The 15,770-nt window shown below is 52.8% G+C and overlaps 1 protein-coding gene and 1 long non-coding RNA gene across 3 annotated transcripts in view; one reads left to right on the plus strand and one right to left on the minus strand.

Moving 5' to 3' along the window:
• Window positions 1-5,792: 5,792 nt before the first annotated feature.
• LOC111098860 lies at window positions 5,793-13,723 on the minus strand. 2 transcript variants are annotated; one of them, XR_005369816.1, is made up of 4 exons: window positions 12,638-13,723; window positions 11,476-12,137; window positions 6,945-7,108; window positions 5,793-6,144 (listed from the first exon to the last, which is right to left on the minus strand). It is a non-coding gene; the product is annotated as an uncharacterized LOC111098860 (long non-coding RNA). The 2 variants fall into 2 exon arrangements; XR_005369815.1 differs by lacking the exons at window positions 11,476-12,137; window positions 12,638-13,723 and having other exon boundaries at window positions 6,945-8,078.
• CPED1 (cadherin like and PC-esterase domain containing 1) overlaps window positions 10,772-15,770 on the plus strand; it is a 261,375-nt gene continuing 256,376 nt past the window's right edge. The window contains exon 1 of the mRNA XM_038557483.1: window positions 10,772-11,005. Coding sequence (XP_038413411.1) covers window positions 10,772-11,005 — 234 coding nt within the window. The remainder of the gene's footprint in view (window positions 11,006-15,770) is intronic.

Here is a 15,770-nt window from a genome sequence, read left to right on the forward strand (position 1 = left end):
TCAAGTCAGGTTGGTAGAGAAATCCTTAAAACTTTAGAAATACTTACTACATCATTTCTTTTATGTTGAAACTTATTGGGTCCATTAGATTTCCGCTTTAATCAAAACCACTTATGAGCCTCTCAGAACTTACTCAGAAGACTATAAAATCTATGCAGTGCTACCCAGAGGGTATGGATGAGATGGGGGCTTTCAGAGGTCTCTCCTAGCTTCACGAATCCTCAGTTCTGAGCTGTTGCAGACTGATTTTATAGCTGACAGCCCATAAAACAAAGCTGGTTCATTTGTGGGTGTTGATGATTTCGCAGTATCATGAGCATCACGATTCCGTAACACTCAGTATTCTCATGGAGATTTTTAGAAACCTTTAAGGAATAATATATAATGTAGCAAACAGTTCGTTTATTAGCATGTGGCCTGGAGATGCTCTGTGGTACCGTTTAACCTTCTAATTATATATAATGAATTTCCCAAATTCATTCATTTTCTAGGAATTGGTCAAAGGATAAAGCCTTATATGTACAGCCTTATTTTAAGAGAAAGTTCCTTCTCTGAGTCAGGAACATCCCTCTTTCCAGCTGCTGCAGCCCCTCTCAAGTGTGTGAATTCCACTACTTACCAAATCACTTAGAAAACATTTTGACAAAATTCAGCCTCAAATATCAACCATCTTATGAAGCATCTATAAAGAAGCAAGCCAAAATTGTGTTTAGTTATTTAGTAATTGGTAAAACCTGTTAGTATCTGAGATATAGCCAAATATGGAACTACTTCCTCCTCCTCAAAAAAAAAAGAAATGTGGCCAACTATTAATATTCTTTGAGACATTTACACCAAGGGGCGGGATAAGCATTTTTGCTCTTAGAAAATACGGATTCAGGGGCACCTGGGTGGCTCAGTGGTTGAACCTCTGCCTTTGGCTCAGGTCCTGATCCTGGGATCCTGGGATCAAGTCCCATATCAGGCTCCTCGCAGGAAACCTGCTTCTCCCTCTGTCTGTGTCTCTGTCTCTCTGTGTCTCTCATGAATGAATAATAAAATATTAGAAAAAAGAAAGAAAGAAAGAAAATACGGATTCAGAATCTTTGTTGTGTAAAACTTGTGTAACAATTGGTGACACAAAAAAAAGTCCAAAATGTGGGTTCACAGTTTATAGGTGGTGAAAACTGAGGCCTTACTGCAATGGAGTGTACGTTAAAATGTTCATGGTGACACATTTGAAGCAATAAATGGCTTAATTAAATGCCTAAATGAAGCTGAGTGTTTGATAAACATACAGTCATTCTTGTAAAGGGCAGTTCATTTTTTTGCTCTTTTCTCCTTTTAAAGCAAATTCCACACACTTCGGATTTTTGACTGCATTTGGTCCGTGCCTCTGTCCTTCCATCTCAGAAATGGGCTTGTTGATCCCATTAATGAATCTTAGAAATACAAATGTCTGATACGCTCGGGCTGCGGGAGGTGAGGCGCTCTGTGTAGACATTGCACTGTTTTCCTTCAACTCCCATCTTTAAAAGAAATCTTTAACGGGTGGGTCTTAAGAGTGAATACGCTCAGGAACCGTATTTTTCTTATCCTACAAACATTTTGCCCCTGGAGCTTGAGCACACACAGCCCACGGTATTTGGGCGTGGGCGTGGGGAGGACCCGCGTGCTAACAGGTAACTGCTGCACTGGGCAGGTGCGGGCAGCGATGGCAGCGGGAACACCCACACCCCCGAGGCTTCCCCGGGGGGGGGGGGGTTTCTTTTGAGCCGATGCCTAAAGGCACATGAAGTCAGGAAGGTTTTCCACGGCAAGAGACTGTTTAAGGGCCACGTCCACCCCGGTAACTTAAGAGAACTCTGGGATGAGGGAGATGAAGGGTCAGCAAGCAAAGCCAGGAATCCGAGCGGGAGTCTATAAACACAAGTTTACACCGTGTCCCCAAATCCTTTGTTAAGGAGACCAGTGGGGCATCTACGTACTGTTGGCCGAACACGTTCAGATCGGTTTAAGTTTAATGAAACCAGAGCGCTTTTCTTAATGTAGGGGCGACACAACAAGTCTTTAACTTGGAAATTGCTCAAAAAAAAAAAAAAAAAAAAAAATCCTACACTTAAGATGGGTCTTTCCTCCTCATTTTTTTAATAATAAATTTATTTTTTATTGGTGTTCAATTTGCCAACATACAGAATAACACCCAGTGCTCATCCCGTCAAGTGCCCCCCTCAGTGCCCGTCACCCAGTCACCCCCACGCCCCGCCCTCCTCCCCTTCCACCACCCCTAGTTTGTTTCCCAGAGTTAGGAGTCTCTCATGTTCTGTCTCCCTTTCTGATATTTCCCACCCATTTCTTCTCCCTTCCCTTCTATTCCCTTTCACTATTATTGATATTCCTCGAATGAATGAGAACATATAATGTTTGTCCTCATTTTCGAAACCACGAATCAGAATTGCTAGTGAAGATTTGTTTCGTTTTGCTTTCCTCATTGAGATGGTAAAGTCTACGTCCCCCAGGCTGTGACTCCTGACACCCAGGATCTTAATATTCGTGATTTGATTCTGCTACGGAGAAATAAAGTTAAAAGTGTCATAAAGACGCACTGACTTAAGAATTGTTTTGTTTTTTTGATTGAAGCATGACAAAGAAGAGGTATGCCCCTTTCCGGCCATTTCCATTTTCGGGTAGTAAGTACATATACTTTATACGTCAGTATTTAACTAATAAGTTATCAGGCATTATTAAAATGAAAAAAAAAAGTAATTTCTTAATAAATTCTTCAGGGCCATATAATCCAGTTTTTGGTTAATCCGGAGCCACCTTTCACTTTCTTTGCTATTGACAGAAGAGACCGTGGAAGAGCATTATAACCCTTCATGTCTCCACTTCTTATTAAAAACTCGGAAGCCAACGTGGGAAACGAGGGTGGAGAATGCATGTGCTTGTGTATGGGTCACTAATTCCCGTCCCCCTTTTCTGCCCACCTATGTTACTGAATAGGAGTGGTTGTTCCTAGGAAAACGTATAACTGCTAGTCTTGAATGGTGAGCTAGCCGAAAACATTCACAAATTTAACATCAGTAATAAGGAAGAACAGTGGTCGTATTTGAATTCTGTTTGCATTGTTAAATCTAATCCAGTAGAGGGACCCTCCATGCTAATACATTAAAGTAAGAACGGTTGTAATAGGGTACTACGTACCACGTTACTTTAAACAGCTGCCCTTTTGTTAAATGTAATGTGAGAGTCCAGCCAGAAATATTTCTGAATAACCCTGAACATAAATAAATATGAGTTACTTGTTTGGAATTTTACTAATATCTTACTATTTTTACTAACATTATAACTAATAATTAGGTAGTAGGAAGTCTTAGTGTGACCTCTCCCCAGTATTTCTCATTAGAACTTTTAAAAATTTACATTCGTATCCTGGAAGCACTAACCTATTTATCTTTAATATGACAAATGGCTATTTTCTTGAGTAGCCAGGTTTCACAAATGTGCCAAAAGGTGTGTTCATTTTACCAGCGCTTGACATTTATAAGTCTGAAAAGGAGTCCAGTTTATCTGTTGAAAACAACCAAAAAAATAAGCTTCTATATTAGAGGCCTTATGGTTTAGATAGAGGAGTCATCTCTTGAATGTATGTGGTATATATGTGACCAAGAACCCTACTGTATCGAGGAATGTGCCCTTCTGACCCACCTAGATTAGCTCAATGGTAACCAGCCTTCGCTGGAGTAGGAACATAAAACCCACCTTCCTTCCATCCCCTATCAGACAACATCAGTCTTTCAGACAGTAAATTCAATGCTGTAAAGATTTCAAAATACCTCTCATTTTCTGAAAGTAAGAATGGATGATTGTAATTACATCTTACAAAAGAAACAAACCGAATTATGTGACTATCTTGGGACGATTTCTTGAATATGTTATGGTTTCCATGGAATATTATATTGCAGGTTTATAGAGGAGACAGATGAGATTTGTAATTTAAAGGACATGATTTGATTGTATTTCATAACAAATGGAATCTCAATTTATTCATGTTTTATAGAACGATAGATAAAAGCTGGAATTCTCGCTCTACACCAAGGTCTACGTTTGTGCCCTAAAAAAAGGCAAAATAAGTAGCGTAATTCATTGGATTAAATGTTTGCCAGTCTATCTGTGTGCTTACCGACTGAAGCGATTATTTTCCTTCCCTCCCTCCCTCCTTCCTTCCTTCCTTCTTTCTTTTCGGGAGTGTGCATATATGGGCATGTATATATGTATGTTTACATACATCTACATAGATGAATATATGGTCTTTTAGAAGATGCAAATCTTAAAAGCACATTTGAGAGGCCTAAAGGAAATTATATGGGCAAAGTTGGTTGCATTTATTGGAAGGAGTGGGATAATTACACATTCAGGAAGTAGTTAAAATCCCGATGTCATTGCCACCAGCCGCGCAGGTACACACGGTTATTCTAACATAAGTAACAATCAGGAAGCCACATATAAAAACTATGCAGTAACTATTCTTTGATTAAATTTCAGTTTTCCAACAGCACTACTGACATCTGTACTGGATGGTGGTTTGTTGTGGAGGGCTGCCCTGCGCCTGGTGGGACGTTTCGCAGCATCACTGGACAGCAGCAGCATCCCGGGGCCCGCAGGTTGTGACAGCCCAGAGTGTCTTTAGACATTGTCACATGTCTCCTGGGGGACAGGATTGCCCCTGCTGGGTTGCATGTTGCCAAGATGTGAAATATTTCCTGTGGGAAAAATGGAAATAGTCTGGAATACATTTAACTCGATTATGTATAAACCTCCACAAACAGGAATTTCTTTTTTTTTAATTATTTTTTTATTGGTGTTCAATTTGTCAACATACAAATAACACCCAGTGCTCATCCCGTCAAGTGCCCCCCTCAGTGCCCGTCACCCAGTCACCCCCACCCTCCGCCCTCCTCCCCTTCCACCACCCCTAGTTTGTTTCCCAGAGTTAGGTGTTCTGTCTCCCTCTCTGATATTTCCCACTCATTTTCTCTCCTTTCCCCTTTATTCCCTTTCACTATTTTTTATATTCCCCAAATGAATGAGACCATATGTTTGTCCTTCTCTGATTGACTTATTTCACTCAGCATAATACCCTGCAGGTCCATCCACGTCGAAGCCAATGGTGGGTATTTGTCGTTTCTAATGGCTGAGGAATATCCCATTGTATACAGAGACCACAGCTTCTCTATCCATCATCTTTCGATGGACACCGAGGCTCCTTCCACAGTTTGGCTACTGTGGACCTTGCTGCTGTGAACATCGGGGTGCAGGTGTCCCGGCGTTTCACTGCATCTGTATCTTTGGGGTGAATCCCCAACAGTGCAATTGCTGGGTCGTAGGGCAGGTCTATTTTTAAGTCTTTGAGGAACCTCCACACAGTTTTCCAGAGTGGCTGCACCAGTTCACATTCCCACCAACAGTGCAAGAGGGTTCCCCTTTCTCCACATCCTCCCCAACATGTGTAGTTTCCTGCCTTGTTAATGTTCCCCATTCTCACTGGGGTGAGGTGGGATTTCATTGTGGTTTGATTTGTATTTCCCCAATGGCAAGGGATGCGGAGCATTTCCTCATGTGCGTGTTGGCCACGTCCATGTCTTCCTCTGTGACCTTTCTGTTCATGTCTTTTGCCCATTTCATGATTGGATTGTTTGTCTTTGCTGTTGAGTTTAATAAGTTCTTTATGGATCTTGAATCCTAGCCCTTGATCTGATACGTCATTTGCAACTATCTTCTCCCATCTGTAGGGTGTCTTTGACAAACAGGAATTTCTTTTTTTTTTTTTTTTTTTTTTTTTGACAAACAGGAATTTCTGACTCGTTTGCCGGAAGGCGCTACTAGATGCTGCGAGGATATGGTGATGAGTGAAATAGTTTCTGTCGCAGAGCAGATGAGACTGTAGAAGGATACAAGTACACTGTGTCACCAAAATACAGTACAGACTATGATACAGACCAGTAATCTTGGTTCTAGTGCAAGCATATTCAGTGTTTACAACAGAAAGAAAGTGGTGAAAAGTAAGTAAAGCAACCAGCTGAGAACACCGGTCCCGTTTACAAGAGGCAGGGGCGAGTGTTGTCTGATGGGCCCTCGGGTGGTGGGCACGTCGGAGACGCTGACCTAGTGGGCAATTTAAAATGAAAAGCGTCAAAAATAAATAAATAAATAAATAAATAAATAAATAAATAAATAAATAAATAAATAAATAAAAATAAAATAAAGTGAAAAGCATCTAGTTCAGGGGATTTGGTCTGTCTGGACTGTTGACTCATCTAGAAGAAACCTGAGTCTAGTCTGAAAAATAAAATACATTGAGAAAATATCTTTTTCAAACAACACCGTCTCCCTACACCCCCACCCCACTACTCCCTACCAGAAACCCCAAATGGAACACACACGGAACGGAAGAGGGTATTTTGTGCTGGGGGAGCCTTGAGGGGGAAGAGCGCTCTGTTTGCGTCCACCCTTGAAATCGCAGGGCTCTAGAAGGCCCTTCACTCTATCGTCCCAGGTTGATGCTGCTTAGACACAGGCCCTGGAAACCGCAATCATCTAGCAGAAGGGGCGCTCTGTGAGATTGCACGCACACCGCAGTCAGTGTGACAGGCTGCGGGCCGCAGGTGCCGAGTCATTGGGCACGTCGCCCTCCCCGTCCCCGCACCCGAGCAGCTTCCTCTGGCTTCACCGTTCCCTGGGCCCACGCCGCGCCCCAGGCTCCTGCTTAGCCTGGGCTCCCCGCCGGCCGGGCGCAAACACCCGCTACCCTGGTCTCCACCCGCCGCTCGCGCTCATCCCACTCTTGCTCTCCTTCTGCGCCCCAGCACCTGCCCCCCACCTGCGTGCCACGGGCTGGAGGAAAGGGAGCCCACCCAGTGCTCACGTTTACTTTGGAGGCTTCTGTGCTCCAGGAGGTCCGTTACCTGGTGAATCTCTGTTGGTGCGTGTGACCCCACTGCAGCCCAGCTCAGCCCCGGCGCCCAGAACACTGCGGGCCCGCGCCTTCAGCCTCCGGACCTCGTGCCATCCCCCTGGCAGGCCACCAGCCCTTCAGAGAAGGCGTTAGTGACCTCATTTCACAAATCACCTGTTTAAAGAAAGTGAAGGCCATGATACCTGCCGGACTGGGTCAACTCTAATATCCATGTTGGCTGCGATCCCTCAGGTATTTGGTGCTAAGGCCTCCTGCACCTTTTCTACCTCTTCCTTCCACCTCCCACTCCCTTCTCTCCCTTCTGCCGTTTTTATTTATCTACTTACGCCATCCTCTCCTACACCCTCTGACTTGGTGGTTGAACCAGGGAATCTGGGTTTTTCCAGCCGCCGCCGGTATCACTTCTAGAACATTCCCTTCTGATTCCTGTTATTTGAAGTCTGGCTACAAAATTATCTGACCCTGTTCTCTTTTGTTTTTCCCGGCAGGAAGGCACTATGGTCTCAGCACCTTGTGTCTTGTGCTTCTTTTGTGTCTTGTACTCAACAATTTAATGATACGTGAAAGTGACGCATCAGATTCCTCAACTCTGTTTTTCCACACTTTTTGCCTGAATAGAAACGCGTGTCCATTCCTTTTCTCCCAGGAAAGAACTTTATCTCATCTGATCTCACCCCTGCAGTGTAAAGATCTGGTAATTCCTGGGATCCCTCGCGTCACCCTGCATCCACTAGAACTATATCGTCCCACGTCACTGTAGAGCTGTTTCTCCTAAAACTCCCTTGGCTTCTAAAAGTCAAGCCGGGTCAAGTGTCACTTCAGTTCTCTGTACTTCCTCCTGTGTCATGGGACTGAGGGCTGTAAATCTGTACCGGAGGGGACACATGGGGGCCCTGGGGCCGATCCAACTGGACGGGGACTACTTCTGCTGTAAAGCTTTAGTCAATCTGTTTTGTAAAGAATTAGTTTCTTGCAGGCCCGGGACCTCAGGTGCCCCTTTCCCCGCGTCCTGCTCGCAGGGCACCCCTAGGCGCCGCTCCATCTCACCCAGAGGAGCGGCAGCAGAGCAGGACCTGCGGAGGGGATCCTGGGGCGGGGGGGCACGGAGGGAAGGTCACGGAGGGACGGCCCGCTGCGGGGACTGGGCACACAGCCCGCGTGCCCAGGGCCTCTAAAGGCGCGCTCTGCTCCGGGGCCGCCGGGGGTCCCCAGGTCACAGGGCGGGCGCTGCAAGGGCTGAGCTGCCAGGGCTGAGCTGCAAGGGTGGGCGCTGCAAGGGCTGGGCTGAGCTGCGAGGGCTGAGCTGCAAGGGTGGGCGCTGCAAGGGCTGAGCTGCAAGGGCTGAGCTGCGAGGGCTGAGCTGCAAGTGCGGGCGCTGCAAGGGCTGAGCTGCAAGGGCTGAGCTGCGAGGGCAGGCGCTACAAGGGCTGAGCTGCAAGTGCGGGCGCTGCAAGGGCTGAGCTGCGAGGGCTGAGCTGCGAGGGCAGGCGCTACAAGGGCTGAGCTGCAAGTGCGGGCGCTGCAAGGGCTGAGCTGCGAGGGCTGAGCTGCCAGGGCTGAGCTGCAAGGGTGGGCGCTGCAAGGGCTGAGCTGCAAGGGCTGAGCTGCGAGGGCTGAGCTGCAAGTGCGGGCGCTGCAAGGGCTGAGCTGCAAGGGCTGAGCTGCGAGGGCAGGCGCTACAAGGGCTGAGCTGCAAGTGCGGGCGCTGCAAGGGCTGAGCTGCGAGGGCTGAGCTGCCAGGGCTGAGCTGCAAGGGTGGGCGCTGCAAGGGCTGAGCTGCAAGGGCTGAGCTGCGAGGGCTGAGCTGCAAGTGCGGGCGCTGCAAGGGCTGAGCTGCAAGGGCTGAGCTGCGAGGGCAGGCGCTACAAGGGCTGAGCTGCAAGGGTGGGCGCTGCAAGGGCTGACTGAGCTGCGAGGGCTGAGCTGCGAGGACTGAGCTGCAAGTGCGGGCGCTGCAAGGGCTGAGCTGCGAGGGCTGAGCTGCGAGGGCTGAGCTGCAAGTGCGGGCGTTACAAGGGCTGAGCTGCGAGGGCGGGCGCTGCGAGGGCTGAGCTGCGAGGGCTGAGCTGCAGGCCCCGGGCAGGCCGCCCCCTCCCCGGCGCTCTCCCGGCCTGCTCACACCCGGGGACGCGGCGGGGGACGCGGGGGGAGGCGGGGGAGCAGGACAGGCCCCGCCGCCCCCGCAGGGCTGGGGCACGACAGCCACAGCCGAGGCCGAGAGGCTGCGTCGTGGCCCCGGGAGGGAGCCCGGCAGCTCGGCGGGACGGTCCGCGCTCAGGCCCCGACCCGAGTGGGCGGGACACAGGGGCCGTGCGTCCAGCGGGTGCCCAGGACACGGGGCCACGCGGCGCCACACGTCGGACGCGTCGGTGAGACCCGGAGGCTCCCGGAAGGCAGCCACGTGCCCAGCGCGGCGGGAGACGCCGCTCCCCGGCTGCGGGCCCCGAGTGTCCGCGGGGAGCCGGCTGGAGCCCCGCCCGTAGCCCCGCCCCGGCCCCGCCCCACCCGTACCCCCGCCCAGGCCCCCGCCCCCGGATGCCAGGCCCCGCCCCCTCCCCGCCCAGGCCCCGCCCCCGGATGCCGGGCCCCGCCCCCTCCCCGCCCGGGCCCCGCCCCACCCGTAGCCCCGCTCAGGCCCCGCCCCGGATGCCAGGCCCCGCCCCTCCCCGCCCAGGCCCCGCCCCCGGATGCCGGGCCCCGCCCCCTCCCCGCCCAGGCCCCGCCCCTGGATGCCAGGCTCCGCCCCTCTCCCCGCCCCGGGCCTTGCAAGCGCCCCGGGTAGCCCCGCCCCCATAGTTCCTGGCCCCGCCCCCTGGTCCCGGGCCCCGCCCCCTCCCTGGCCCCCGCGCACTCGCCCCCGGGCCCCAGCCCCGTCCAGGACCCGCCCCCGGACGGTCCTCCTCCGGGTCCGCCCCCGGGTCCGCAGGGCCCGCTCCCCCGGCCCCACCCCGGCCCGGCCCCGCCCCCCGGCCCCTGGGCCCGCCCCATCCCCGACTCCGCCCCGCCCCGTCCCGCCGGCCGAGTCCCCGGGCCCAGCTCCCGCCGCGCGGGGAGGGCCGAGGGCGGGGGGCGGGGGGCGGGGGGCGGGGGCCGAGGGCGGGGGCGGGGCCGGGCCGGGGGCGGGGCGGGGCGGGGCGTCGGCGGGGCGCGGAGCCGCGGGCCGGCCGCTGGGTGTTCCCCGCCCGGGACTGTGGGTCCGCCGTCCCCCACTTGCGGAGTCGCGGAAACTTTTCTTTCCGGCTAAAAGAATGAAAACCGCGTAAGGACCTGGCGCTCGGAGCCCGAGGCGGCACGAGGCGGACGGGGCCGCGCACCCACGGGCCGGGCGCTGTCGGCGGGCGCGAGCGCTCAGGGGCGGCCGCACCGACGCGGCGGAGACACGCGGGGCCGAGCCGGGCCGCGACCCCCGCCCCCGAGGACACGCAGGCCCGCGCCCCCGACCCGCGCCCCGCGACCCCCGCGACCCCCGCGCCCCCCGCGCCCCCGACCCGCGGCTCCGCCGGCCCCGCGTGCGCCCGGCCGACCTCCCGGGGCCCCCGGGGCCCGCGGCACCTGCCCGCCCCCGCCCCCGGCCGGCCGCTCCCGGCGCGCATGGACCCGCTGTCCCCGGCCGCCGCCCCGGGGGCCCCGTGACCCCCGTGCCCCCCGTGACCCCGGGCATCGCCCGCGGAGAGTGCGCAGGCGGGGCTGGCGCCGTCGTGACCCGGGCGCGCCGAGGAGCACCGATGGGCGCGCGAGCTCGGCCCGCGGACGGCAGAGCGGCGGCCCCGGCCCCCCCCGCGGCGCGGACGCGGCCCCGGTGCGGCTGAGCGGGCCATGCCGTGCCGTCCGGGGCCGCCCTGCCGCCGGCGCTGCCCCCGGCCCTTCCTGCTGGGCCTGCTGGTGGCCATCGGCCTCTGCTACCAGAGCCTGACCCTGCGACGGACCGGGAAGCCCCCGAGCGCCGCCCCGAGCGCGCCCCCCGAGCCCCAGGCCCGCAGGTGCGCCGCGGGCTCCCCGCCGGGCCGACGGTGCTGGCCTCTCCCCGGGGACGCACGGGAGGTCAGGAAGGTAAGGGCCGCAGCCTGACCCTGCCCTGCCCTGCCCTGCCCTGCCCTGCCCCAGGTCGCGCTCTGCCCGCCGCCTGCCTGCACCGAACCCCCGTCCCCCGCCCCCCAGGTCCGAAAGGGGCCCCGGGAGGGACCGCCGGGCAGCGAGGCCCGCGGGAGCTGCGGCTCCCTGCACGCGCTCGCACGAGCTCCCGGCCCTCACCCCGCCCCGCGCTCCCCCGTGGGGTCTCCCCAGCCCCGCCGGATGATGCTGGACGATGCGCACGTTTGGGGTCGCTTGGGGTCGGGCCCGGGTTAGGACTCTGGGAGGTCAGGCCCACTCAGACCTTGCTGCACCCCGAGTGTGTGCTGGGGGGACAGTCAGCAGAAGGGCCCAGGCCTGGCGGGCTCCGGGGCAGCCCCCAGTCCCCTTCTGTGACCCGCTGCGCCCCTTGTTCATCCGTGGGCAGATTTCCACAGCAGCGTCCTTACCCCTGAACCACCTAAAGGAATAGTGTCCTTGCTTCCCCCCAAGCGCGGACAGCCTGCCTTCTGCGGGTCATGCAATTTGCCAGACACCGGTCATGCTGTCCTTACGCTATTCCAGTCAACTTCACTTAACTTTGTGAAGGGTTGGGAGGAACCCCAAACACACACACACACACACACACACACACACAACCGCACAGGATTTCTGTTTTAATCTACGGCTCTGGTTCGTGCCTGTCGGTGACCTTTCAGGATGACCTTTCCAATGACCCCGCCTAAAACAGAAAGAGGGAAAAGAAAAGCACACAGGCAAACCTGCCTGGTAGCAGAGCTGCTGGCGTCTACACTCCACCAAGGGGTCCCGCAGGTTAGTGCAGGAAGCTGTTGGCCCCGTCTCGTCCCTGCAGTGGAGTCAGGTAGAGCCTGTGACTGTGGTCGCTGTGCAGAGCCGCGTGTCCATCACTGCTAATGCCTCCAGCACCACGGCCATCGTGTTTCAAAAACTGCTTCGTGCACGTCCCCTCCAGCCTCGTGAGCCCGTGAGGGAGACGGGGTAGGCATGGTTGTCATCACTGCACGGGGGACGGCCATTGCTCTCATTGAGGCAGGCCACCCGGCCAGCAGGGAGCCCTGGTCCCCACCGGGTTCCTACCACTGCACTGGGGCTGAAATCAAAGCAAATTCAAAGCCCTAGTAACAGTCGGTGAAGAGACCACAATAGTAAGAACTTGTTGAAATACAATATAATACATTAGAACAACAACAAAAAAGTTTAAAAACTTTTGAGTGAGTGACTTAGTTTATCCACCGTGTCAAGAAACACGGCAAAGAATAGCAGATAATATAACCAGAAACACTTCCAGATGAATCTCCAATTGCAAGTGTGAATCAGTTATGAAATGTTCTAAAGTCACTGGAGAATTTGTATTTTTTCTTCATTTGTGCTAGCATTGATTTTTGTTTGCCTTTTTTAAATACATCAAATCTCTAATGGGTATAAACTGTGACTTTGAAAGTCACTTCTTGTTTCTATCCAGTATTAATAGATACAGTTTCTTTAAAAATAGTCAAAATGATTTTGCTCTTTTTTTTTGAGATGGTTTTGCTCTTTAAATACCTAAAATTTGTGCAAAGAATTTTTGACAAAAAGGTTTTTATTCATTACCTTACAGCTCTTCTTACTCCCTGCTTGACTTTACGTGACTCCTGTTTTTGTCTGTAACACAGGCATATGTTAACTGTTATTTGTAGGCTGTCACAGAAAATTCCATTTCAGCTTTGGATCTCCTGCTACTTATAAACCATCTGAAACTTATTGGCTGCTTGTGTAAAACATTCACTCTAGAATTTTCTTTGCAAAAAAATGCCAGTCACATGATCTTTTCCCCCAAGTTATTCAGTCTTTAATATCTTAATCATAAGCAAGATTCCAAGTTCACAATTATAATTCAGAATGGATATAAAAAGTCAATTTCCAAACATTTGCCATGTATATCTATTTTTAACTAACTTGTGTCAGCCATTGGTTTAGAGCCAGTTTTTCTAGAGATAGAAAGGAAACTAGAAGGAGTCATGTGGAAGTTAGTTAAAACCAGATATAACTTAGTTCTCCTTGTCATGTATGTTCCAAAAAGAAAAAAAGAATCAAATAATAATCCAGTTTTGAAGATTAAATATTCTGTAAGATAGCCAAAGTGAAGAAACAGATGTTTTGGGGATCAATAGATACATCAGTCTCAAAAAGAGCTACCTTATGAAGTTCATTTAAGAAAACCACTGATGAGATGCTTATGTAGATTTTTCTCAACGCCTAAACTATAGCTTTTATGGAAAAGGCATTGTTTGTATCTAGAAATTTTAGGTTTTGGTATTACTTTTATTTACAAACCAAAATGTTCATTTTTCCACGGCTTTTTTAGTGATTTTTTAAAGTTGCTTAAAGTAGCTGGTTTTGACCTAAGGTTCGCAGGTTCCAGGAAGTATTTGGATTTATAAGATAACTACCAAACTCAGGCATGTCGCACAAAATATTGTGTATGTCCATATGCACGTTTGTCTGGGAGGAATCCTGGTGCCCTGCAAATAGACCTAAAGACATACCAGGAAACAAAAATGCTTAAAAAGCAATGCATTTAAACTTAAATTGCGCCTTCAGGAAGTACACATTGGGTGCAGATTTGTAAATCTGAAAAAAAAGGAAGAGAAAATCTTAACGAAAGAATCCCTGAGAGGAGGCTTGCAAAAGGGTTTCGGTGACTGCTGAAGTGTCTACAGGGATAAACATCCAGAAACTAAAATCCACTCCCAGAGTCTTGAATCCCAGGTTTCACACTTTGGTGAATCAGCAGCCAGGCCTGCCCCCACCCACCCGGGGCCTCGGTCGCGGCCCGATCGCCCTCCAGCAGCGCGCAGGGGGCTTCTGTGGCGCCCAGGCCCGAGGCCCGGCGGCCTGCGCCCTGCGGTTCGCCCCCTGACTCTGTTTCCCCCGCAGACCCGAGTCACGCCCTGGTATAGCCAACTTTCCACAGTTAGGGAGTGCTCTCCCTCTTCCGGCCAAATTTTAATTCTTTTTTCCATTTGAACTTTCCAAAGGACCTTGCTGAGCAGCTGCGCTTTGGTCATTTCTTCCGGGTTTGCTCCCAGCATCACTTGTTCGGATTTTGGCCGGTAACCTGGCATGTGTTAAAGCCATTTCACTTGAACGTGCACTGAGGACAGTTTCGTTTGCTCGGAGGCAGACTTCTTTGTTTTGCTCGGATCCAACCCCTGACCTCTCACAACATAGGAAGCCCGGTCTCCACAGGCGGTGGGCGAAATGTGCTGGTGCGCATCTGGGGGCATCTGCTCCTTGCTCGGGAACTCGGCGTTTGGAGAACAGGCCACCCCCACAGCCCCCGCCCCCGGGGGGCTCCCCAGGGAGCTGCGGTGCCCTGTGGCTTGCCGTCCTTCTCCACTTCTGCGGGCGGTGACTCCCCGACACCTCCCTTCCCGGCCTGGGAGGAGCCGCGCCCCTCTGCAAGCCGGTGCTTTCATGCGCACCTGCCCTGGTTAGCCTGGTTTGTGGCTCTAATGACGCGTGATATATTTAACATTGGAGAATTCCTAAGAAATTGCTTGAGTAGCCCAGGTTTTCTCGAGACAGAAGCTGAGGCGAGACTTCATTGGAGGCTGCAGCCGCAGGGATGCAAGAGTAGGGGTGGGGGGAGGGAGGGGGGAACAAACGGGTGCGTTTAGGGGAGACGCGCCCAGGGAGGCTGGTACAGGCCAGTCCTTGTGGGGAGGGGGCAGCACGGGCCGCGATCTGTCTCCTGGTTTGCCCTTCTTCTCTCTTCCATTGGTCAGAGTTGTCCTGTGCCACGGCCAGGTAGCATTACCGGCCTGTCGAGGTGGCCTCAGTGGGTGCAGGCCCGCTGGGCCAAAGGTGGGGCCTCTTTTCCAGTCCTCGTTGTGCCAGGGCCCCCGGTCCGTGGTGGCCGCGGTGGGAGACACGGTGTCCGGGGCTCACCACAGCCACGGCATGCGCGCCGGCCGCCGGAGGGAGGGCACGTGAGGAAGGTGATGTGGTGCCTGACGCGGTGGTCGGTGGTCGTGCCAAGTTTGCCTCCTGAAAGCCACGGAAGATGTTGAAATGTGCTCTCGCTCTTGGGAAAAGGCACCGCTCCCTTTGAGCGAAGTGTTTGGGATCAGCTCGCTGGGAGCTCTCCAACCGAAAAAAATAATCCTGACTTCATCTTTGCCCTTTGTCTCCCTGATTGAGCTCGTTCGTCCGGTCTTCCGTCTGCTTCCTTCCCTCAGCGGCTGTCTGTGGAGCGGCTTGTGCTAAGCACTGTACGGGGCACCGTGGCACGGAAATCAAAGGCACCGTGATAAGTAGTTAAATGACTACGAGCGAATCCGTAACTCTAATAAGCGTTTTGAACGATGAGCAGGAGTTAGAAAGGGTGGACAAAGAGGGTGTATCAGAAGCAGAAAATGCCACATTTACAAAGAAGAAATTAAATGGCCTGATAGATTTGGAGCATTCAAAGTATTTGCTGTGTGTGAGTGTGTGTGTGTGTGTGTGTGAGTGATGTGTTGGGGGAGCAGCGCAGGGAGGCCTATAAATGGGGTAGACAGTTCAGCAGGGTCTAATGTGGAAATGTGAGCTTGATATCCTATCCCGGAGGCGACAGGGAAGCCCTGAAGAGTGGTACGCAAAAAGCGGCACAAACAGGTTTATGTCATAGAGAACATTCCAGAAGACATACTGCAGAATGGACTTGGGGGGTGGGCGAGCGGGTAGAACTGAAGTAGGGCAT

Source organism: Canis lupus, chromosome 14 (genome assembly GCF_011100685.1).
Source record: "Canis lupus familiaris isolate Mischka breed German Shepherd chromosome 14, alternate assembly UU_Cfam_GSD_1.0, whole genome shotgun sequence".
Lineage (NCBI taxonomy): Eukaryota > Metazoa > Chordata > Mammalia > Carnivora > Canidae > Canis > Canis lupus.